The sequence below is a fragment of the Acanthochromis polyacanthus genome, chromosome 1 (assembly GCF_021347895.1).
Source record: "Acanthochromis polyacanthus isolate Apoly-LR-REF ecotype Palm Island chromosome 1, KAUST_Apoly_ChrSc, whole genome shotgun sequence".
NCBI classification, from domain to species: domain Eukaryota; kingdom Metazoa; phylum Chordata; class Actinopteri; family Pomacentridae; genus Acanthochromis; species Acanthochromis polyacanthus.
The window spans coordinates 10615766-10640778 of NC_067113.1; the positions used below are offsets into that span (position 1 = coordinate 10615766).

Below are 25013 nucleotides of genomic sequence, written 5' to 3' on the forward strand. Positions count from 1 at the left end.
TTGCATGAATTCTGCTGTGAAAGACTCACTTCAAGGTATCAATCTAACCCTAACGGCTTCTAGACGAAAACACTGAGGAGGGATTATTTATGAGAGAAGAGATGCATATGAGAGGAGGAGGGGAAGAGAGAAGCCAGAGCAGTGGGTTTATGTTGTGATCGTAATGGGGGAGGTGAGATGAAGGGGTGAGATAGGAGTTAGAGAGGAGGGGAAGCAGAAAAGACTGAAGCCTGAACTGAACGTGAAGCTGAGTATTCCACAGTTTGAATGGGGGAGCATCTGGAAAACTTTAAGAGGAGAGGGGAGGGGAGAAGGAAAGAGAGGAGGAGGCTAGAACATGTAGGCCACACATACGGGATGTCCGTGGATCGTATTACTATAAGTGTTTATGAGATAAAAAGGCGTGACCCAGTTTGCAAAGGGAGACAAGAGTGAAAATGAAGAAACTATTTAGGTAATGTGGTAACTTTAAAAAAAAGAGCAGCGCTGCCAGGGTGGGCTGTAGAATGAGAAAGCATTCATGCAGCAGACAGTGTGTCAGAGAGCAGGGGAAGTCTGACCAAAGTGCTCGGCCTCTTCCTGCCTCACGATCAGCTCAGGAAGTCGAAGCAGAAACAGAGGGGAGGGCTGACACTCAGAAACATATTTTCCCTTTGCCTTTTAGTTTTTCCTTATTCAGCCCTGCTCCGATCAACAGGAGGAAGAAAGAGGGGGGCAGAGAGGAGGCGGGGTTTTAGATGGAGCTCAGAGCAGCTCAGCAGTCAAACAGTCAATCTGTGGACATATGATGGAGGCCAGCGTTGTTTCTCAGGACACAAGGTGAGTCTGTGAGGGTCGCTGGCTGTGTGGCTGGGTGGATACAGTACAGGAGTGGGTTCTGACCGGACAGGGGGACGCTCCCCGGCTGGGAGAGGGAGTCGGGGGTCGAAAGCCACACAGTCGGAGCAGGAAAAACAGATGTGGTGACTCATTGACTGATATATAGGTCAGTGGCTTCTCACAGATTTAGAAATTCACTGCTTTGGTGTTGTTTTACCAAATCACATGTGAAAAACATCGATTGAAAGGCAGAATAGGGTTCTCTGTTGTCAGTTTAATGAAAACATTCAGACTTTTTGATTTTTTACCCCATTTGTATAGAAGAATCTGAGTGTTTGAAGAATCCCACTAAGCTCTTGAAAAAGGCAGATCAGAGCATGATTAGAAAGCACCTTTGATTTCAGACAAATGGTTGTATCAAATGAATATTTCTGTATTTAACTACCTCTAGTTTATACTCTTGACTTTGTTCAGTGGTGAAACTAAAGACAAATGTCAGTCTTGATGAACTGAAACTGTGAAAAACTTTTCTAATTTCAGTCTGAGCAACTTTTGGTCCATTATTTTGTGTAACAAATCAATTCTAAACTGAGATAAAACTTTAAGTGTGTTAATTTTATTGCTCAAAGAACTGGTGTCAGCATTCTGATGCCTTTTAGTAATGAAAAGTATATATTATATAAGAACAGTATCTTAAATAGCAGAGGCCTATTTCACAATAGGGAAATTTGCTTTTGATTATTTAAAATAAATACAAATAAAATGCGAATTCTAAAGAATAGTAATGGTCAGACTGCTCATATATACAGCCACACATGTAACATTTACTACAGTAAAAATTATACATCTTCATACATACTCAGACATTAACAATTCGCAGGAAGAAAAGCGGAGAATGTTCATGTTAGATGAAGCAAAGGCATTAGAGCCTGACCTATTCTAAATCTTTACTTTAGACTCAGTTTCAGTGGCATATGAAAATATTATGATACTATACTATGCTATACTATGCTATGCTATACTATGCTATAGGGCTGGACCGAATAGTGGTTTCTGGCCTCCGAATATTCGGGCCCTATTAAAGACGAATATCCAGATATTCGTTCCGCCCCGTAACGTCCAACCGGGGGGGGGGGTTGCGCGCGGCGGCGGCGGGGACGGCCCGAATATTCGGATCCGTTCGTGTGGTTCGTGCGGTTCGTCTGATCTCCCGGGTCCACATTTTGCCCTCGTTTAGTCTTCAGTTAAACTGAAGAATTCCCAAACACCGGTCTTCAGCATCTTGTCTTGTGCTTATGCAACGAAGTGAAGAGTGACTTCAGAGTCAACAGCCACCCGGCCATTCTTATGGTGTTTACAAACACGAATGGAGGAGCCGAAATGAGCCGAAGAACACGGCGGGATGAGCCGAAATGGGCCGAAGGCGCAGGGAAGAGACGAGCTCCGAATATTTTTGTCTGGGGGGAGGAGGGGGTGATCACATAGACATATGTGTATATGTTATAGACATATGTGTATATGTTTATGTGATCACAGGACGAGATGAGCCGATGCGGGCCGAAGGCGGAGGGAAGACAGTAAGGCTGCATATTCTTAGCCTAGCTTAGCTAGACTGTATCCCCGTTATAAGGGATATACGGGAATACGGTCTTGCCCTCCTCCATTGACACATTTTGACAGGTTTTCAAGCTCCGAGCAGATCAGACCGAACCAATCAGAGCACCAGAGGCGGGAGTTAACGATGCGACCGCAACAGAGCGAGGTTTCTCTCGTGCGCTTTCCTCTGTTTTGCACGGGCTGAATTTGTCCTTAAAACCTCAACAAGAAGCAGCTCTTAAAGCTTTTCTTTTTAAAAAGGATGTATTTTTAATTCCGGCAGGCTGTACGATAGAATGCGTAATGCTGCCCTCCACTGTTGAAAGGGAGAGCTTAGATTTTCCTCAGGACCCCTGTACGGCGAAGGAAGCTGTTAAAACTACAAAACATCATGGCGGAAAGGCAGTTGTTAGGTCGCTTAGTGATTGCGTCACACATGTGTTACGCTGATTGGCTCTCTCCAATTCAAGCTGTGATCGGTAGTCCCGCCTCTGGGCTAGATTTGGTTCAATGGAGCAGTCCCAGACTGACTTTATGTGTATTTGTAATACACAATATAAAGGCTGTCTGGTCCCCAGGCAAGCATATTCTTTCCGTCCGGTGACGTCCGACGTCTGACGGCGAGGGGGGGGGGGGGATATTCAGATGCCAAATTAATATCCGGATAGTGCCGTAGCGAACGAATATTCGGATATTCGGGATATTCGGGTCCAGCCCTACTATGCTATGCATTACGCTACGCTACGCTATACAATATTATACTATACTATGCTGTGCTATGCTATACAATGCTACTGTATACTATATTACTGTATGCTATCCTGTAAACTATACTATACTATACGATACTATACTATCCTCTATACTATACTATACTATACCCTGCATTGAAGATATATTTGATATCTTTGCTTTAAAGCATTAAACCATTAGCAACAAAATAGATTTAAAATATTAGAGTATTAAACTAACTCTATATTGCATTAAATAATTATTATATCAACCTACTAATAGTCTTTGCAGTTCAGTCCATAAGAATAAATGTGATGGAGTAAAAAACACAATACTATGTACTTTTTATGTAGTGGAGCAGATGTGTAAAGTGGCATTAATTAGTTAATACTCAAGTGAAATGCCTTTATGTCTAATTTGTACTTTAGTACATCCCTCCATACATTGTCTATACACTGTTAAATCCTCTGTAGGGTCATGGAGGGCTGGAGTCTATCCCAGATGACTAGAGCCACCGAGCCACCATACTTTACTACAGTACTTGAATAAATGTGCTTAATTTCCTTCCAGCACTGAGCACAGTCATGCAGTGTTATCCCCAGAGCTGCTCACTTCACACATTTGACCCTTTAGCAGGATAATATTTAACATCTCCCTGGCTGTAATAATACATGAGCAGTGAATGTGAGTGTCTGATATTTCTAAACAGCACACAAAAAAGTCACCAAGTACTCCGCTCTGTCTGTCTGAATGTCTGTCTGAGGGTTTTACTTTTAGCCTTCTATTGCCATCACAGCTCTAAAATTTAGCTGACCTGATGGTTATTCTACTCCTTTCCTCTGAGCCAGCAAAAGCAGGCATTTTAGACTGGAGTCATGTGATATCCTCAGTTTGGTGAAGAAATTCTTTTTAATAACTCATCTACGTATGTACAGTACTCTCTTCATGAGAACAGACAGACAGACAGACAGACAGAGGTGTGATGCTGCATTTATTTTATTGATCCAGTGTGTTTTTATTTGCTCACAGCCTGCAGTTAAGATGAATGTTCACTGATTTTTTTGGTAAATCACTGTTAGTTAAAGCTGAGTCATTCACGACTTCAAAGTTGTGTTTTTTTCAGGATGTGGTCCAAACTGTATTTTTTGCAGTTTTTTTAAAAAAATGTGTCATGAAGAATAAAATGATTTAATTAAAATGTCACAGGGCTGCACAGTGACGTAGTGGTTAGCACTTTCGCCTTGCAGCAAGAAGATCCCCGGTTCAAATCCCAGCTTGGGCCTGGGATCTTTCTGCATGGAGTTTGCATGTTCTCCCTGTGCATGCGTGGGTTTTCTCCGGGCACTCCGGCTTCCTCCCAGAGTCCAAAAATATGCTGAGGTTAATTGGTTACTCTAAATTGTCCATAGGTGTGAATGTGAGTGTGATTGTTTGTCTGTATATGTAGCCCTGTGACAGACTGGCGACCTGTCCAGGGTGTCCCCTGCCTTCGCCCGAGTCAGCTGGGATAGACTCCAGCACCCCCTGCAACCCTAGTGAGGATAAAGCGGTGTATAGAGAATGGATGGATGGATGAAATGTCACATTAAAGATTGTTGATTTAAGGATTAGAATCGAGTTTTTTTTTTGTTTTTATAGCTTCTTGATCTCATAAATGCTTTCATATTGGTGAATTTTATATAGAAAGACATTAAGCATTTAAAACCTTCCGCTAGGTTTGAGGCTCGATGGTTCCTTCAAAGAAAGCATCTGTTCCAACAAAAACCTTTAGACCTCAGCTTCCAATGGTTTTTCTTTGTCAGAAATTATTTGAAAACTTCATGTATGATCATCCACAACAGCTGAGGTAAAGGGATTTTTCAGAAATGGGGCATTATAAACTAAAATTCTCTACGTAGCCGGTTAGCTTTGAAGATACTGGAGAAATCCTGCTTCCTGTTGTTGTTTTGTTTGTTTGTTCTCTTTGACCCTGACATCTACCGTCCATTTCCTTCTCCGTCTGTCATAACAGTGATCAGCTGCTGGCTGTCAGGGCCCAGGGTGGATGCTGAGGTTGGCTGTGGTGGTTTCCCACAATACAGAAGTTTGTTAGTCTGCAGGTCAAACTCAAAGCTCAGGATAAGAAGAGAGAGATAGGAAAAGCTCGGTCACCAAACACACCCTGTTATGTCACTGTATTGTAATAAACACAGACTTTGGCAATGACATGGAGATTATCTGCTGCATTTTGCATCAGCTGGATAACTCCATCAGTCTGAGCAGCTGTTAAAGGCATTATGGAGGATGTTTTTGTTGTTTAATTTGTCTGATTCACATAAAATGAATATACTGACCTTTAGTGGACTTGTATGTATGGTTTCTAAAAGAAAAAAAAAAAACTGTGGACATGGCAGGACCTGAAAAACATCAGCCAATCAACGCGCTCGGACCGAGGCGTTTGCTTTGCTCCCTTTCCTGTCAATCAAAAATCTTCCGGCTCAGGCCTAGTTACGTAGATTACGTACGCCTTGGACTTACGTGTTTTGTGTATGTGTTGCTTTGGTATAGCTTCGTAGTTAGCTGGCGACTTGTTTTGCTCATCTTTTTTTACATAATGGCAGATAAAGATCCAGGGGGACCCAGCCGTAAAAGAAAGGCATTTTTTGAGGTCAGAGAAGATAAAAGACAACTGGATCGCAAGAATGCAAAAACAAAAGTGATTATTGGCGAGTCATTTGGGCGATGGCATCAGCTCAAGCAACAAATGGACCTAAAGACAGATGCCTTGGTTGCTAAATTCCTTCTGGACAGGTAAAATGTATTATTGTATTCGACTGCGGCTGTAGGCAACTTCACGAGTCCTACGCAAGTTTCTGGAGGGGGGCGTTTCTTCGTAAATGTTAAGAGGGGGGAGGTTAGAGGGGGGTGAGGGAGAGGTTGTATGTGCGCATGCGCATGCTACGTTCAAAGTCGTAGGAAATTAATTCTCCTCTAATGCCTTTAAAGTCCCTGAAAGCTTACTTATGTGGTCACACTGTTTCCTCACTAAAAGCCTGGATTGTGTACTGTGGACAACAGCATTTATAATCAATATAAAACAGAGTAAACACCAACATGCTGAGGTATCTAACAAACTGCTGGTCACATCTAACTAGACGCGGCTTACAAATGAATCAGATATAAACCATGTTGTCACAGTCACCTTCTTAGTTATTTAAAGCCAAACCACCAACCACTGGGGCTGTTGTTTCAATTCTGACTGCTGCTGCAACAAATGGTAGGAAATGCTGCAACCTGCCATGCAGCTGGTTGCTTCACAGAACAAGTTAAGCTATTGTGATCTCAGCTTCTATCACTCAGAAGCTAACTCATCCCTTCATATTCCCATGTGGCCGCACTGCCTCCTCCAACGACGCCTCGCTGATGAAGCTCTTTAGCATCTTTAAGCTCATTTTGATGAGCTTACATCAGGGTTGTTTCCAGCAGCAGCAGACCATTACAGTTAATCATTAGGTGGTGTTAGTAAGAAACAACTTGCCTATTTACACATTACCTTTAAATCAACAACTTTAAAAGGTGACAGTGTACCAACATTGAGCTGTTTTACACTGCAGGAAGTTGCAGGTCATTTTTAAGGCAGCCCGAACCCTTGTGGGTTTCCTATAGAACCTCTTTCAGGGTTGCTGTCAAAGGAGATAAAAGCACTGACTACAGGGTAGGTACTTTTCAGCAACTCTGAAACCTAAGAGGCTGATTGGTTAAAATGTTGGAAGGCACATTTTAATTGGTAAAATTCACAGAGGACAACAACCACCATTTTTCTGTCCTTTTAATGTCTTTCTCAAGTAGCCGTCTCTTCTCAGGCATCACCATCAATTTATCATGTAGACGAACGGAACAAACTGGAATCATATTCAGTAACTGCTATCTGTTACCCAGCCAAGGAACGCGGTGGAATTATGTGATAATCGGCATTGGTTTGTCTGTCTGTCTGTGTGTCTGTCTGTCTGTTATCTACGTTACTCAAAAACAGACTAACAGATCTGGATTACATTTTCAGGGAAGGTCAGAAATGACACACGGACCAAATGATTAGATTTTGCAGTGATGCAGCTTATAGTCTGGATCCATGGATTTGTTCAAGATTTCTGTATCATTGTGAGATAGCAGCACGGACTTATGGGGACATATCCATCAGAAATGATCCAAGAAGCAACTGATTAAACTGTGAGGGTGTTTCTGAGTCTCATCAGTTCCCGCCGCCCGCGACATATTTAGGTCATGCGATCTGGGATCCGTGCATAACGTACACATGCATTTGCTCAGTGCAAAGTCATTGTGTTTGTGGGTACATCTATATGGCCGTGATTTCTGATCATCAGTAACTAATAAACAAATGCTGCATTTCTGACGTATGGGGAAATGAGCAGCCTTGGAGGAGGACTGCTCTCGCTGAGTGATTTTCTAGTTGTTATTTTGATGCCCACTGAGTTAACGCACTGTATAGAAAAACACTCTGTACTATACAGTCTATGAGTTGAAGCTGTTGTCTACACTGAAATAAAAACAGAAGGACTGAAAGACCTGATTAAGTTGCTGTTCCTGTAAATGTTTATGCCATGTAGTCCTGCAGGTAAAAGCAACCTGTTGAGGTTCTGGTTTGTTCTGCTGGAGTGAAAAACTGTCCATTAAGCAGCTTTAAAGACTTACACATTCAGGAAGGAACAAGCAAGAGTGAGGGCCACAAACAGAAACCTGTGGAGTGTTAGGAAATCAACTCACACATTTTTGATTTTGTTATTTTCATGGAACTAGTTGAAAATGAAAAAAAATCTACATTTTTCCAGTCCTTGCGTTGATGTAAAATCAGGACAGAGCAGCTTTCTGTTTTGAGCCATAAAGCAACCTCTGTTGGTGCAAAACAATGTCGAACATTCCCTAAAGCAAACTGATCTCCTCAACAACAGCTTCAGTTCTTCTCAGTAATGAAACACATCATGTGTCACAAACCTCATGCAGTTACATTTAAAGTCCAGCCAGTATTCCTGCAGTCGACTTCTGCTGACTAGTTTGTGAAGGTGAGGCGATCTACAGATGAATGTTTCATATGTTATTTCCCCTGCTGACCTTTAGCCTTGCTGTGTCTTTGCAGCCACTCAGCCCCTCTGCCAGGAGGACTGGACACTCCATCCATCCCCTCATCCTCTCCCCTGCCTCCTCCTTCGCTGCCCTCCAACCCTCCAGCCAGACCATGCCGACCCAAACCTCCACCTCCTGCCCTGAAGTCCTCCCAGCTCCCCTCTCGGCCGCCATTACCTCCCTCTGGCCCTCCATCCCTCCCTCCTCCTCTCCCTCCTGTCCCTGCTCCGTCTCCTTCTCTCTCCTCCAACCCTGCCCTCCCATCTCTTCCTCCCCCTCTGTCTCCCATTCTGGTCTCTCCTTCTCCACTGCTCTCCCCCCAGCCACCCGTCTCCTCTGACCTGACTCCCTCTCCTTCTCTTCCTCCTCCATTATCTCCAACATCAAGCTCTTCCTTGTCACTCCCTCCTCTATCTCCTCCTGTGATCCCACCATCCTCACCAGCGCCTCCATCATTGAGTTTTATGGACCGGCTGGTTGGAAGCTCCACTGTGTGGCGGCCCAAAGGACTCAGCCAAGACCAGAGCACCAGTATACTGGAGAAAGAGACAGCTGGGGTGAGACACACTCCTGGAAAATCAAACCTCTCCGACTCTTGGAGGATTTATAAGCATCAGTTGCTTGTCTCTTGCTCCATGATACTCGAAAAACTTTGACACTTTTCTATAACTCCCTAATAGTTCCATCTGTGAAACTTGATATTAACTAAAGGGTATTTCCAGATATACAGTTACTAGATACATATTTGAATTTATATTCATAAGTTTATATGCAGCTGGTTAGTTCTAGAGGAATACATTTAAAGGATTAGTTCAACATTGTGGGGAATCAATTATGCAGTGTCTTTAATTTGAAGTTCGATGAGACATAAAGTATGTAGAGATGCAGAGCAGGATCACGTTTAGCTTAGCTTTGCTTAGCTTAGCTTAGCATAAAGACTGGAAGTAGAGAGAAACAGCTAGCCTTCGCCAGAGTGTAAAATACGTACCTCAGACATACACACGTGGACAAAATTGTTGGTACCCCTCAGTTAAAGAAGGAAAAACCCACAATTCTCACTGAAATCACTTGAAACTCACAAAAGTAACAATAAATAAAAATTTATTGAAAATTAAATAATCAAAAACAGCCATTACTTTTGAATTGTTGATTAACATAATTATTTAAAAAAACAAACTAATGAAACAGGCCTGGACAAAAATGATGGTACCTCTATAAAAGATTGAAAACTATTTGACCAGAGTGACATGATTAACTCAGGTGTGTCATTTAATTGACATCACAGGTGTTTCCAAACTCATAATCAGTCAGTCTGCCTATTTAAAGGGAGACAAGTAGTCACCCTGCTGTTTGGTGAAAAGGTGTGTACCACACTGAACATGGACAACAGAAAGCGAAGGAGAGAATTGTCCCAGGACATCCGAAAAAAAATTATAGACAAACATCTTAAAGGTAAAGGCTATAAGACCATCTCTAAACAGCTTGAAGTTCCTGTGACAACAGTGGCTCATATTATTCAGAAGTTCAAGACCCACGGGACAGTAGCCAATCTCCCTGGACGTGGCCGCAAGAGGAAAATTGATGACAAATTGAAGAGACGGATCGTTCGAATTGCATCCAAAGAGCCCAGAGCAACCTCCAAAGAAATTAAAGGTGAACTCCAAGGCCAAGGTACATCAGTGTCAGATCGCACCATTCGTCGTTGTTTGAACCAAAGTGGACTTCATGGGAGACGACCAAGGAGGACACCACTGCTGAAAAAAAACTCATAAAAAAGCCAGACTGGAATTTGCAAAAATGCATGTTGACAAGCCACAAAGCTTCTGGGAGAATGTCCTTTGGACAGATGAGACCAAACTGGAGCTTTTTGGTAAGGCACATCAACTCTATGTTCATAGACTCAAAAACCAAGCATACGAAGAAAAGAACACTGTCCCTACGGTGAAACATGGAGGAGGCTCAGTAATGTTTTGGGGCTGCTTTGCTGCATCTGGCACAGGGTGTCTTGAAAGTGTGCAAGGTACGATGAAATCTGAAGACTATCAAGGCATTCTGGAGAGAAATGTGCTGCCTAGTGTCAGAAAGCTTGGTCTCAGTCGCAGGTCACGGGTCTTCCAACAGGACAACGATCCAAAACACACAGCCAAAAACACCCAAGAATGGCTGAGAGAAAAGCGTTGGACTATTCTAAAGTGGCCTTCTATGAGCCCAGATCTGAATCCCATTGAACATATGTGGAAGGAGCTGAAACATGCCATTTGGAGAAGACACCCATCAAACCTGAGACAACTGGAGCTGTTTGCTCATGAGGAGTGGGCCAAAATACCTGTTGACAGCTGCAGAACGCTCATTGACAAATACAGAAATCGTTTAATTGCAGTGATTGCCTCAAAAGGTTGTGCAACAAAATATTAAGTTATGGGTACCATCATTTTTGTCCAGCCCTATTTCATTAGTTTGTTTTTTTAAATAATTATGTTAATCAACAATTCAAAAGTGATGGCTGATTTTGATTATTTAATTTTAAATAAATTTTTATTTATTGTTACTTTTGTGAGTTTCAAGTGATTTCAGTTAGAATTGTGGGTTTTTCCTTCTTTAACTGAGGGGTACCAACAATTTTGTCCACGTGTGTAGACACTACTCTTCAAAAGTTTGGGGTCATCCAGACAATTCCATGTTTTCCATGAAAACTCCCACTTTCATCCATGTGCTAACATAACTGCACAAGGGTTTTCTAATCATCAATGAGCCTTTCAACACCATTAGCTAACACAATGTAGCATTAGAACACAGGAGTGATGGTTGCTGGAAATGTTCCTCTGTACCCCTATGGAGATATTCCATTAAAAATCAGCCATTTCCAGATAGAATAATCATTTACCACATTAACAATGTCTACACTGGATTTATCATTCATTTAATGTTATCTTCATTGAAAAAAAACTGCCTTTCTTTCAAAAATTAGGACTTTCTAAGTGACCCCAAACCTTTGACTGGTAGTATACTGACCAATGGCAGGAGGTGGACTAAAAAGTTCCTGTATTTTGCTGCAGCTGGTGAACTAAATGATAACATGCAAACCAGCAAGGCAAGGTCAGCCACAATTGCTTCTGGAGTTGTTTTCTTCTTATTTTCAGTAAGTCATTCTTGGTATTTTGTTTTTAGAATTACACATTTTTTTAATTTATGTGGGACTCTCAGGCTACTGGCCCCTACTGCAGGACAGAGGTATGCTCTAGTTGCCAACACTTTGCGGATCCATTCCTGCATATCACCAATCTGACACCAAGTCCACACATAACAATGTCACAACACATGAAAGCAAGCTGTGAGCCATGAAGAATAATAAGTGCACTGAATATTCCCAAATTCTACATCATTCTACAGCCGTTTTCAGTTAGAAAAGTCATTTACCACATTAACAATGTCTACACTGGATTTATCATTCATTTATTAGTATCTTCACTGGGGGAAAAAAAATGCTTTTCTTTTGAAAACAAGGAAATTTCTAAGTAGCCCCATATGTTTGAACAGCAGTGTGAATCTTAAAGCAGCAGCAGGACGGAAATCTGACAATAGCAACAACAGCAAACAAAACAGGAAGCTAAGCTCCTCCCATCACATGAACACATGCTTCTAACACACAGAAATAGTCAAGCTAAAAGTCAGCATTCATTCATTAACGATATTATCCAAGATTCAAACCCTACTAAAAATTCCTCTGTTTACTGCGGCACCTACATCCTGTCACTGTGTGCTACTGTCACCTGATCTGGGTGAAAAGCTCTGCTATTGGCTGAATCCTCCCATCATGGGTTACATTTTACAAACACCTGAAAACGAAGCCAAAAGGAGGTGCAGAAATGTTTCCTCTCAGAGCGACTTGAATCACAGTATGCCAATATTTGCCCAATAATGCCAAAAACACATTTACAATCCTGTCCCAGTTTTACGTTTACATTGCCTCTGTTTGACTGCACAGACACAGACCAGTAAAAACAGTCATTTGTGGGTTTAAGGTAAGTTATGTGGTTTTCTGGTTTCGTCACGGAGAGGTTGCTAGGCAACCAGCAGAGAGGCTGGAGTTGCAGTTGTCTTTAATTACATAGTTCTTTCCAGGAATCTCCACTTGTGGATCATTTTTTAAAAGAAATTACTGGACACTGGATTAGTAATTAGTAAAGCTGCAGCACAAAATCTGACCTGAGATACAAGCTGTAGCTGGTGTGTTGTTTTTATTCAGTGGTTTATGAAAATGTTATGCAACAGCTATTTAATTCTTGTATTGTATTTGCATTTCTCAAATATGAATCAATATTTGACTGTGCATCTCCTGACCTCAGAGTTTTGTCTGCTCGTGTTTACATTTGCAGGCATTCCTGGTTCACAGTGCAGAGGACAAGGCCACAGTGATATCAGTACGCCTGCCTGATGAGCACACAGCACCGCTTGTACACAATCTGCTGGTCAAACATCACAAGACTTGTACGTGTTACACACTGCAGCAGCTTCTTCCTCTGACAGCCACTATTAAAACCAGAGATAGTGTTACGCTAATTGAAGACTTGCATGGCTGAGCACAGATAACATGGCAGAGTAGCTCCTGATTTGCTTTAAATTGTTTTCTGTCTCAGTTGTCCACTTAGATGGTTCCTCTCTGGTTTTTGATGACATCTTCAAACTCATCTCCCTCTACTGTTCTAGCAGGTAAAACATACGTGTATATGCATGGGCATAAAAATACCATGTAGTGCCATGTGTACAACAAGGACTCTGTGCATACACTACCGGTCTTTAGTTTGGACACACCTCATTTAATGTTTTTTGTCTTTACTTTCATAACTATTTCCATTGTAGATTCTCACTGAACAGGTCAAAACTATGAATGGACACATATGGAATTATGCAGCAAACAAATAAGTATGAAATAAGTCAAAACATGTTTTATATTTTGGATTCGTCAAATGATTCAATTTGAATTAAAAATTGCCAATAATGACTCAAAGTCTGTCCAAAATAACTTGTAAAACAATTTGAAATTAGTTCAAAATGACTTGAAATCTGTTCAAAACCACTAAAAATTTCACAAAACACATTAAAAATGGTACAAAATGACTCAAAATGTGTCCAAAATGTGTTAAATCTTGTCGTAAATGACCCAAAAGAAGTCCCAAATATCCCTGAACAAGTCCCAAAAAATCTCAAAATTTATTCAAAATGGTTGAATTTGTCAAAACAAATTAAAATTTGCCAATGACTCAAAATGTGTCCAAAATGTGTTAAATCTTGTCGTAAATGACCCAAAAGAAGTCCCAAATATCCCTGAACAAGTCCCAAAAAATCTCAAAATTTATTCAAAATGGTTGAATTTGTCAAAACAAATTAAAATTTGCCAATGACTCAAAATCTGTCCAAAATAACTTGCAAAACAAGTTGAAATTTGTTCAAAACTACTTTAATTCTATGAAAAGATTTTTTCTATAATTTTTTCTATAATGAATTGAAACTTGTGTTCAGTGACTCAAAATGTGTCCTAAATTACTCAAAAAGCATCTAAACTGACTCAAATTTTATCCATTACGAGTAAATATTTGTCCACAATGACTTGAAACCTGTTCAAAACTATTCAAATCTTCTCAAAACGTGTTAAAAATGATGTAAAATTTGTTGAATCTGGTCTCTAACGACTCAAAAGAAGTCCCAGATAACTCTGAACAAGTCCCAAGAAAGTCAAAATTTGTTCAAAGTGATTCAATTTGAATTAAAAAATGCTAATACTCACTCAAAATCTGTCCATTCTGTTAGATTCCTTGCTTTGATTCCTGCTTTGAACACTCTTGGCATTCTCTGGAGGAGCTTCATGAGGTAGAACCTGAAATGGTTCTCCAGCAGTCTTGAAGGAGTCCCAGAGATGCTTGTTGGTCCTTCTACCTTCACTCTGTGGTCCATCTCATCCAAAACATCTGGATTGGATTCAGGTCAGGAGACTGTGGAGGCCAGGTCATCTCCATCATCTCCTTCTTGGTCAGATAGTCCTTCCACAGCCTGGAGGTGTGTTTAGGGTCAGTGTCCTGTTGGAGAATAAATGATGGTCCACCTAAACCAAACCAGATGGGATGTCATGTCACTGCAGGATGCTGTGGTAGCCATGCTGGTTCAGGGTTCCTTCAGTTTGGAATAAATCCCCAACAGTGACCATCACACCTCCTCCTCCATGCTTCATGGTGGAACCATGCATGTAGAGACCATCCCTTCACCTTTTCTGGTCTCACAAAGACACGGCAGGTGGAACCAAAGATCTCAAATTCAGACTGATCAGACCAAAGCTCAGATCTCCACTGGTCTAATGTCCATTCCTGGTGTTTCTGGGTCCAAACTGATTTCGTCTGCTTGTTGTTTTTCCATAGTAGTGGTTTCTGAGCAGCTATTGGACCATAAAGGCCTGATTGGTCAGTCTCCTCTGAACAGTTGATGTGTCTGCTACTAGAACTCTGTGTGGCATTTATCTGGGCTTTAATCAGAGCTGCTGTTAACTTTCCATTTCTGAGGTTGGAGACTCGGATGAACTTCTCCTCAGCAGCAGAGGAGACTCTTGGTCTTCCTTTCCTGAGGTGGTCTTCATGGGAGCCAGTTTGGTCGAAGCACTGGATGGTTTTTGTGACTGAACTTGGAGATACATTCAGAGTCCTGGTAGGTTTCTAGGTAGTTCCTAGATGGTTCTTTGAGGATTCATTCAAAGTTCTTGAAATGTTTCTGATGGACTGACCTTCATATATTTATGTAAAGATGGACTGCCTTGTAGGTTCCTGGGTAGTTCCTAGATGGTTCTTTCTTAGGTTCCTGGGTAGTTCCTTGATGATTCTTTGAGGATACATTCAAAGTTTTTGCTATTATCCAGACTGACTTATCTTCAGTTCTTAAAATAATGACGAACTGTCGTTTTAGCTGATTGGTTCTTGACATAATATGGATTCTAACAGTTGTCAAATAGGACTGTCAACTATGGACCAACCTGACTTCTGCTCAACACAACTGATCGTTCCAACTTCATAAAGAAGGCATGAAATTCCACAAATGAACCTTGACAAGAAATACCTGTGAAGTGAAACGATTTCAGGTTCTATCTCATGAAGATCATAAAAGCAGGAATCAAAGCAAAGAATCTGAAATATAAAACATGTGTTGACTTATTTGACATTGTTTTTTGTTTACTACATAATTCCATGTATTTATTCACTGTTTTGATGCCTTCAGTGAGAATCTATGATGGTTTCCATCATAGATTCTCACTGAAGGCATATGAAAATAAAGAAAAAACACTGAATAACAAGATGTGTCCAAACTAAAACCTGGTAGTGTATGTACAGCACACAATTACAGAGTTATGCCCATCAGTACTTCAGTCATGCATATGCTACTCTAAATATCACACATATCAAGTATCATACATGTTAAATAAGCATACATACATCAACACGCATCCCTCTATACACAGAGTACACATCCACATGGAAATCATCATTTCTATAAATATGCACATACATACACAGAGACACAAAAAAAGCATCCCTGAGCGATGTCAGAGTGTTATACCTACTTGCTTACATCCAATGCTCATGTTTGCTAATTTAATCCACCAATCAGGGACATCCTGGCTGTACCACTGAGGTTACCTCTGGCCATTACCACGGCAACTAAGAGAGAGGAGCTGGAGGTCATCTCTGCTATGGGTGCAGGTACATAAATCTACATCATTAGTGTGTTAAAGTTGGTCAGTGAAACACGGGCAGGAAATAGAAATGTATCATGATTCTACTCAGCAAAAATGTCGGAAGGAAAACATCGAAAAATATGTGAACTACTGCATGTTAGAATACATGCAGACATAGGAAACATTCTGACACACTGTCACACAAGCATTTTAAATATAACTAAGAAGAAAACAGCATGACTTTCCATGTAGAGGAACACTTCCACATTCTGTGTTCTATCTATGAGATTAACATCTCTGGTACTTTTCTGCTAAATATGAGGCTGTAGTTCAAAGATGAATGGCTTAGCTTAGGGTAAACACTGAAAGATATATTATGGGTCCAAAGGTAGCAAATCTGCATTCCTTCACCCCCAATCAATATTTAAAAAAGTGTTTGTTTCATCTGTACAAATACTATAAAGTAAATTTGGGTTTTTTAGATGTTGTGTGTTTCTGGGTGTGTTGACTTCCTGAAGTCTCTGCAGGGTGTCAGGAAACTGCAGTAAGTCCCTACATAACTCCATGCTCAAAAATCGAATTACCTTGCCAAGGAATGTGGCGGAGTTATGTGACGATTGGCGTATGTTTGTCTGTCTGTCGGTCAGCAACATCACTCAAAAAAGGACTAACAGATTTGAATGAAATTTTCAGGGGAGGTCAGAAATGACACAAGGACCAAGTGATTAGATTTTGGCAGTGATGCAGCTTTTAGTCTGGATCCATGGATTGGTTAAAGATTTCTGTATCATTGCCAGATAGCAGCACGGCGTCACTGTAACCATGACAACAAGTGAACACTACATCAGCTGATTGTGATCCTACTACAAATCCACTGCTGAGGACTTATCAGGACTTATCCATCAGACATGATCCAAGAAACAACTGATTAAATTGTGGGGGTGTTTCTGAGTCCCATCAATTCCGGCCGCCCGCTACATATTCAGGTCATGTGATCTGATATCTGTACATAATGTACACATGCAGAACTGTACTCACCATGAGGTAATTTCATCTGTCAGAAATTATACAATGACTGAGCAGCCTTGGTGGAGGACTGTGCTCTCTGAGTGCTTTTCTTGTTTGTAATGTTTTTTTCTCCAATTGATGTATGTGGAGAGTCAGTAGGAAGTTAGTCAGCCAGCAGTAGACGACGTCCTGTGGACCCATCAGTACAGAAGCATGAGGAAGCCTGAGATGATTCTTTGTTGTGTGGAACAACATCATGAGAATGGGTGGGCTGCAGTCTTTAAATGCAGCATCCCTTCTCTTATTAAATTCATCAAGGCAGGATCAATATGTTTACCAACTCTACCAACTGCAAGCTGCAGCAGCTTTCGGCATCATATTGCAGTTTATCCAGGAACTGCCCATTTTATTCCTGTAGAAGATCAATGAAGTATCTATCTATGATTCATCCAATTTAAAGTCCAGTATGTACCGTACGTCAGTAAATAGCAGTGATCTCAACATTTAACTCTCAGCATATTTCCTTGACCCTGTGTTTGATCCTTCAATTTAATGAGCTGAATCACAAAAAAATCCATCTTTCGAGTCTTGTGGCCGATCCACAGTTGGTCGGATCAATCACCACCCTGTGATTAACTACTGGAACCTGTGGTCATGTTTTAAATGTTTGCTGGTCCATGATCGACAGTAATAGACAAATAGCTCATCCAGTAATCTGCCAATTATTTTTTAAAATTCATATCCTTTTCTTAACAGTTTCAAAGCCTGCCTTGGTTCTGTCTTTTCCTGTCCCCTCCAGTGAGTATGTGAGGCTCTGGGTCCACAACATATTCATTTCATCATCTACAAACTCCATGAGAGCCTGCACAGACCCCTCCACAGACGTACATGTGCACCCAAAATTTATGTCAACACAAAGGACACACACATGCTCAGCAGTAGTGTGCATGAGCAGAATACACAGATGCACGTATAGAACAGGGTCCTCCAGAGGGACTCCTACTGACTGAAAACGTAATATAATAATGACAACTATGTGCAGAAAGTAAACTTTGTACCAATAGCTTCTTTTGTTAAAAAGCCACCTCCAAGGTCAAATTGAGCGGTCAAGATCAGTCAGACAGCCAGATGTGATTATAAAGTCTGACAGATGATATAAAAGGAAACAAAAAAACACATGATCACAATCAGGAAATTCACTGTAAACTGGATTTTTTTTTTTTCAAAAAAAGAACAAAGCAACTTTCTTATCTCTGACTTCATGTGTTGCAGATTTCTGGTCATCTGATCTGAACCATCCAGCTCAAAACCAGGACCTGGTTCTGGACCAGAGCCACACCTCTCAGCTTAGCATGTTCCTGCACATCAACCCAGTGATTGTAGAGGAGAGGCCGGATAAAGACCTGAACCCTCCTTCTACCTCCAGACCTGAAGCCACAACCATTCAGAGCATCAACGCCTCCCTGCAGAACGGAGAAACCTCACCTAAAGTGACCCCTCAGGTCAAAGGTCAGACCAAAACCACATCCAACCAGGAGATCAAGTACAAGCGCCCCCCACCCCGACCCCCCAGCCTGGGCTCGGGGTCTGGGATGGGCCTCCTCTTCTCCTCTCCCCCCTCGCTGCAAACGTTACCTTCTGCAAGCCCAGAGGCTGAGAAAAAAGAGGAAGGAAGGGGAGGAGTGGGGGAGAAAGAAGAGAGGAAGTCAGTGTCAACATCACCTCCTCCGCTGAGGCCTCCTGTCCCCCCGCAGAGCCGAGCCGCTCCTCCTCTACCTCCTGCTCCTCTCCGTCGCACCTCCTCCAGGAAAAGCACTGACCGAGAGGTAGGAGAGGGGACGGAGAGAGAGAAGGGACAAAATCCTGCAAAGAAAACTGAGAGAGAGGGGGGAGGAGAGAGAGGAAAGCAGAAAATGGGAAGTAAACCAGGTCTGCTGGGTGAACAAGAGAACAGTAGTCAGCATCAAGAGGAGGACAGAGAACAGAGAGACAGAGACGATGAGAAGGAGGAAAAAGAGGTGAAAACTGACAAAGAGGACAAACTAAAATCCAGCTCCCAGCACCCACCGCTGGGAAAGAAACCGTCCCGTCCGGTCCCTCCTCCCAGGACCAAACCCTGTTCTCCAGAGTCACCTGCAGGACCAGCCAATCAGAGCCCTGGGATGAGAATACCTCCTCCATCTGCAGGACGGCGGCCAGATGTGTCACTGTATTCACCACAGGGGGGCGCTGTGCTGGCAACAGACCCGGACTCCCTCTCCACCAGCAGCACCGAGGAGGAAGCAGAGCTGAACCAGGAACAGGAACAAAACCACAAGTAGGTTTGGACCCACAGATGTTTTATAGAGATAACTTCAATACGTAGCATGGCCACAGACTTTCATCAGTGCCCATTTGCTGCATTGCAATTTTTAAAAAGTATCTCCTTTGGTCAACAAAGCACTTAAACCTCCATTATAAAACATATGTATTACCCCTCCATGTAGAGTTCTTTTATCAGGGATTTTTAATTTTCATATTGGTCAAGCCTTTCCTATCGAAGCCCGTTTCCGCCACTTGGAAAAAAAAATAAGTCAAATGCTATTATGAGATAGAATTTGACTTTTTTTTTTTTCAAATGGTAGTCAAATGGTAGTCACTCAACCGAAAACAGAAAATCTCCTCTTTAACCCAAAAAGCATTTTCCCCATCAAGCTCCATTAGTCACACTAACGTTCAAAAGTTTGGGGTCACTTAGAAAGTCCTAATTTTTGAAAGAAAGGCAGTTTTTTTTAATGAAGATAACTTTAAATGCTTAAAAGCTTAAATGTGTTAGTCTAGTTCGATACTATAATATAAAGTTAGTATAACGTGATATGAAAATTTATTCCTGAGCTCCGCCTTCCTCTCATAGACCCCCATGTTATTCCAAAAAGCGCCGGTCGCTGCCGACCAATCAAGTTCGAGCTTCAGCTTTGTCATGCTGTCAATCAACGGTTACGCGCACAGCAAGCAAGCCCATGCAGAGGTGGGCGAGCTACGCACTACGCAACCGCGCGCACATTTGTTTTGCTTGTGGAGGAGAGAGCATCAGGGATCAGCAACTTCCAGAAAAGTTACCAATCCCATGGCTTGTCAGGCCAAGAGACTGCAGGACGTTTTTTGGCTCGGGGTGCTCGCGTCGCTCCCCGACCACGGCCTCCATAGCCCGCCTGATGGCTTCGTTTAGATGCCCGACCTCTGGAGGAAGATGTTGGGGCGTCTGGGACATACTCTTCGTCAGAGGAGTCATGCAATTCTGAACTCTAGATAGAAATAAATAAACAATGTAACACATATACACGCGTAAATGCACTAAGTTTGATAAACAACGTCATCGAGAGGGATACACGAGTGTAATCACATATTGAAACTTTACTCGTTCGTCCTAGCAGATTCATGTTATTTTGGTATTAGGACAAGTTAGACTGAATACAGAATTCTAACGTAATTCCTTTATTATTTACTAAATGTACTAAATGACAAATGAGACAAAAATTACATAAATGACACAAATGAGACAAAAAATGACAAAGCAAGAAACAAAGCGACAAAAAATAGACAAAAAACACAAGCGAGACAAAAAGGAAACCCAAAACGACAAAAATGTGAGACAAATGACAAAAGTCAGACATAAAAAATACAAAAAAGCCCCCAAAACAAGACAAAATATTACAAAAATGAGACACAAAACAACAAAAGAATAATCTAGTATTTTACTTTATAAACAACTTGTCATGGTCTAGACATTATTTTTAATTTATAGTTTTACTAATTTACTATCTAAAGTTAATGTCTTCTCTGTAATTTTTACACTTTGAGGGCCGGATTGGACCCTCTTGAGGACCACTTTTGGCCCACAGGCCTCATGTTGGACACCCCTGATTTACATCATGTATTCATTTGAGGAAGGTTACAGTCTCATCACTCCACATTGATCTGATGTTCTTATCTGCAGTTATTTAAAGGCAAGAGGGACAAAAACTCACATCCTGTAAGTCTCAAATTATTCCGTGTTTTCATTGCATAGGAACATTTTGCTCTTATCCCAGCAGGTTTTTGCAGAATTTTATCAGCTACACATCTTCAGCTGTAATGTCAGTTTCATTAGTTTGTTGCAGTCCTCATCTATATGTGGCAAGAAGGTCGAGTTCTGGTTGCTCAGCTGTGACTGAGGTTATCTACTGATGACAGACAAACAGGCTGTAACTAGGTCCTGATTAATAGCTTCATATTCCAGGCTTGACTTGGGTCCTCACTCTGCATCTTCTAGTCGTTAGAGGACCCTTTTCACGATGCTGCAGGACATAGAAAGTTAATGGGTCATACACACTTAATAGCATTTTATTAAGAGCGACAGACTAAGGATGGCAAGGGCCTCCCTTTGCTCTCAAAGCAGCCGAAGACGTGCCTGAGAGTCTGCTCCCGTCGACAGAATTTATCACATCATTTCTGCTGATTTGTCAGCTGCACTTTCTCCTGCTGCACCACATCCACACAATGCTCTACTTAATGCAGATACGGTGGCTGGGGAGGTCATTAAAACCAGTCGGAGATGGCTGTAGCCTTGTGGCCTGGTGCATCATCCTGCTGGAATCAGCCATTAGAAGATGGTAGATTGTGGCCATAAAGGGAAGCACACGATCAGCTGTAATACTCAGCCAAAGTCTGCCAAGAAAGTATTCCCCACACCATTACACCACCAGCAGCTGCCTGGAAGCTTGACATGATTCAGGTTGGGTTCATGGAATAAGATCAATCAGACAAGCCAACATCCTGCTAGCAATCCAGCTATTCATGTAAATCATATATAGAGGTATCATACACTTGATGTATGAGTCTGTGTCTGTCCAGTAAAGCACTGCAGTGAAGTTTAGGTCTGAGATGCACATGCAGTAGATTAAGAGAAAGACTGGCTTAGAATAGATGTTTGTGGATCACCAAACCTCACTTTAGCAAAAGAAGATGCTGAGTGAACCAGAAAAAATATCTCAACAATAAGACACGAGACAACTCAGAATATGCTGCTTACAGATCCCTTTAACCGGGTAGCAATATGGTTATTTTTCTTTATCACATTATTTTGAAAATGTTTAAACAGTTAAGACAACTAGATTAAAAGTCCAAAACCATGGAAATAGTCACATAACAGTGTAATGTTTGTAGCAAATTATGACCAAAAAATAGAGACAAGGCTTTGCTATTCTGATATCATCGATTAATGCTGTTCAATCAGAGGGGTTTATGAGGTGTCAGTCGTCCTTAGTTTCTGGCCTCAAACCACAACCAGTTGGAAGTCAATTATGATAAGCTACTAATTACGTTTTTGGTTATCTTCTCTACAACTACAACGCCTGAGACCAAAATGAGACTCACTTGTCAACAGCTCAGATGAAGATTCATATGTTTGACGCTGATGTGAAAAGTTTAAGCGACAAGCCTCAAGCAGAGATAAGGGTCAAGCTACAGGAGTCTGCTCAGCTCACTGTTTTCTAACCTCACACATTTAAAAACTAGAAAAACACTCAGAGAGCAGTCCTCCTCCAAGGCTGCTCATTCCCTCATATGGCATTGTTAGTAATACAGCATTTGTTTGTTAGTTATTGATGATCAGAAATCACAGCATTTAATATAGATGTACTCACAAACAAAATGATCTTTCACAGGCGTGTGTTCTGCATGTGTACATTATGTATGGATACCGAATCACGTGACCTAAATATGCAGTGGGCGGCGGGAATTGATGGGACTCAGAAACACCCCCACAATTTAATCAGTTGTTCCTTGGATCATTTCTGATGGATAAGTCCTGATAAGTCCTCAGTGGTGGATTTGTTGTAGGATCACAATCAGCTGATGTAGTGTTCATGTGTCGTCATGGTTACAGTGACGCCATGCCGCTATCTGGCAATGATACAGAAATCTTGAACAAATTTGTGCATCCAGACTATAAGCTGCATCACTGCCAAAATCTAATCACTTGGTCCTTGTGTCATTTCTGACCTTCCCTGAAAATTTCATCCAGATCTGTTAGTCTCTTTGAGTAATGTTGCTAACAGACAGACAGACAGACAGACAGACAGACAGGACAGACAGGACAGACAGGACAGACAGGACAGACAGGACAGACAGACAGGACAGACAAGACAGACAGACAGACACTGATCCTCACATACAGTGGTGGATACAAATTTTCGGACACCCTTAAAATTGTACACAATCTCAAATATTATCATTATCATATCATTCTCATTTTGCAGAGCTGACCACGTCACACCAGATTTTAGATGACATTTTGCAGAGGAACCAGTAAACAGAGGTTCTCGTGTTTACGCCTCACATCCTGTAGCTCCTCTATTTTTAGCATTAATGCTGCATTTCCTGCAATATGAGTGGTTCCACATAAATATTATTCTAGACGAAGTGGTGTGTTGCAACACTTGATTGCACATTTAAGAATCCCCTTTGGGAATTCTGTTTTCCCTTCGTTAACATGTACATGTGTTGTTTTTACACGCATGACGACACATCATGAGCCAAATAAGCAGTCAGAGCATTCCTGTCTTGAAACGGCAGCGTACCCATGACAACCGCTTCCTGGTTGAACATGTGTGGCTGAATGGCTCCAGTCTTAAAGTTTCGTTGTGCAGCAGAGAGTTTTTACAGTGTTCAAACAAAGCCAGCTGGAGATGTGAGAACCTAGAGGGGGTTGGAGTAGAGAGGCAGGGTATGTAGATCCACACCTTCTAGAAGATGTTGACTTAAAACTACAGACGGGGAATATTTTCATGGAAAAAAATCTCTAAATAGGTAATTTTGATACACAAAGATGAGTTTTTAGGTGTTAACTAGTTGACTGTGAATTCTACTGTCGGATGGGACGGCAGCTTTAGCCTGCAAGAAGGATCCATCATTGGTTTACTTTCATATACAAGGCAATACTTGGACTACTGCCCATCTGCATTTGCTCCTTAACTGCACAGAAAAGTTCTGATCTTCACTCGCTCCGTTCACCAGATCATAAGAGTCTTTCTGTTTTATGTGTTTGTACTGAACTTCTGTTAATTCTGCACCTTCTGCCTGGAACATGTTGCAGAAACACTGGAAATGAACCGAGTTCATCTCACTGAGCGCTTTTAAATCCAAACTGCAAGTTCTTGAGGTCGTTTCTACAACATGCACTTGTTTTTCATAACTTGCTTGTAAATTTATGTAATTTTTTGTATTTTTTTTTTTTTGCTTTTTGTTTTTAATTTAATTCTGGTTTAACCGTGTAGTTTTGTACCTGTGTTTAGTATTTGCTGCTGTCTATCTTGGCCAGGACTCCCTTGAAAAAGAGGTTCTTAATCTCAACAGGATTTCTCCTGGTTAAATAAAATAAGAAACACTTTTCTTTTTGCACACATACAAACACACGCAGGTTTTAAGATTCTAAGCCCAGAGACTACAGAGGCATTGTCATGGCATGTAGAGTAGTTACACAAAATAAAGTGAAAAAGGAAGGACCTTTACACAGAGTTTGGAGATAAATGCACACATCTACTTCTCTGTGTAAGAGGACCTGATAATCAGTTAGTCCCACCACGCTGATCAGAGGACATTCCAAGTCATTTGGCATGCTTTCGTGAAAGCTTCTATATATAAATGTCTCTGGAGGCCTTGTGTGTCACAAGGACCCTGAATCGGTCACCCAGAGATGAAGACAAACTAAACTTTCTGTTTCTTTCCAGCCGCCTTGCAGGAAGCCGCAGCCCCAAAGCAGCAGTCAGGAGAACCCCGACCACGGTGATGCTGGACCGAGCTCGCTACCGGCTGTCCACCGTCCTCACCGGACTCATCAGCCATGACCGCCGCCTCACACAGCGCATCGTAGAGCTGGCCAGGGACCCTCTCAGCTACTTTGGTAACCTGGTGAGGAACCTCAGGGAGACAGATTCTCATCTGTCTGGGATTTTCACTTCAACTATGAGCTGCTAGAATTCCTTCTCATGTAAAGATCAAACTAAAT

At 41.6% G+C, this 25013-nt stretch overlaps 1 protein-coding gene across 2 annotated transcripts in view; it reads left to right on the forward strand.

Annotated features, from left to right (window-relative positions):
* Window positions 1-431: 431 nt before the first annotated feature.
* Window positions 432-25013, forward strand: part of rin3 (Ras and Rab interactor 3) — a 31574-nt gene continuing 6992 nt past the window's right edge. Inside the window, exons 1-8 of one of the 2 annotated variants that reach the window (XM_051951015.1) lie at window positions 432-819; window positions 8279-8822; window positions 12642-12753; window positions 12903-12975; window positions 15913-16004; window positions 17744-17785; window positions 18260-19304; window positions 24736-24916. In XM_051951015.1, coding sequence (XP_051806975.1) covers window positions 785-819; window positions 8279-8822; window positions 12642-12753; window positions 12903-12975; window positions 15913-16004; window positions 17744-17785; window positions 18260-19304; window positions 24736-24916 — 2124 coding nt within the window. In that variant the 5' untranslated portion in view covers window positions 432-784. The remainder of the gene's footprint in view (window positions 820-8278; window positions 8823-12641; window positions 12754-12902; window positions 12976-15912; window positions 16005-17743; window positions 17786-18259; window positions 19305-24735; window positions 24917-25013) is intronic. The other variant, XM_051951017.1, reaches the window with a different exon arrangement.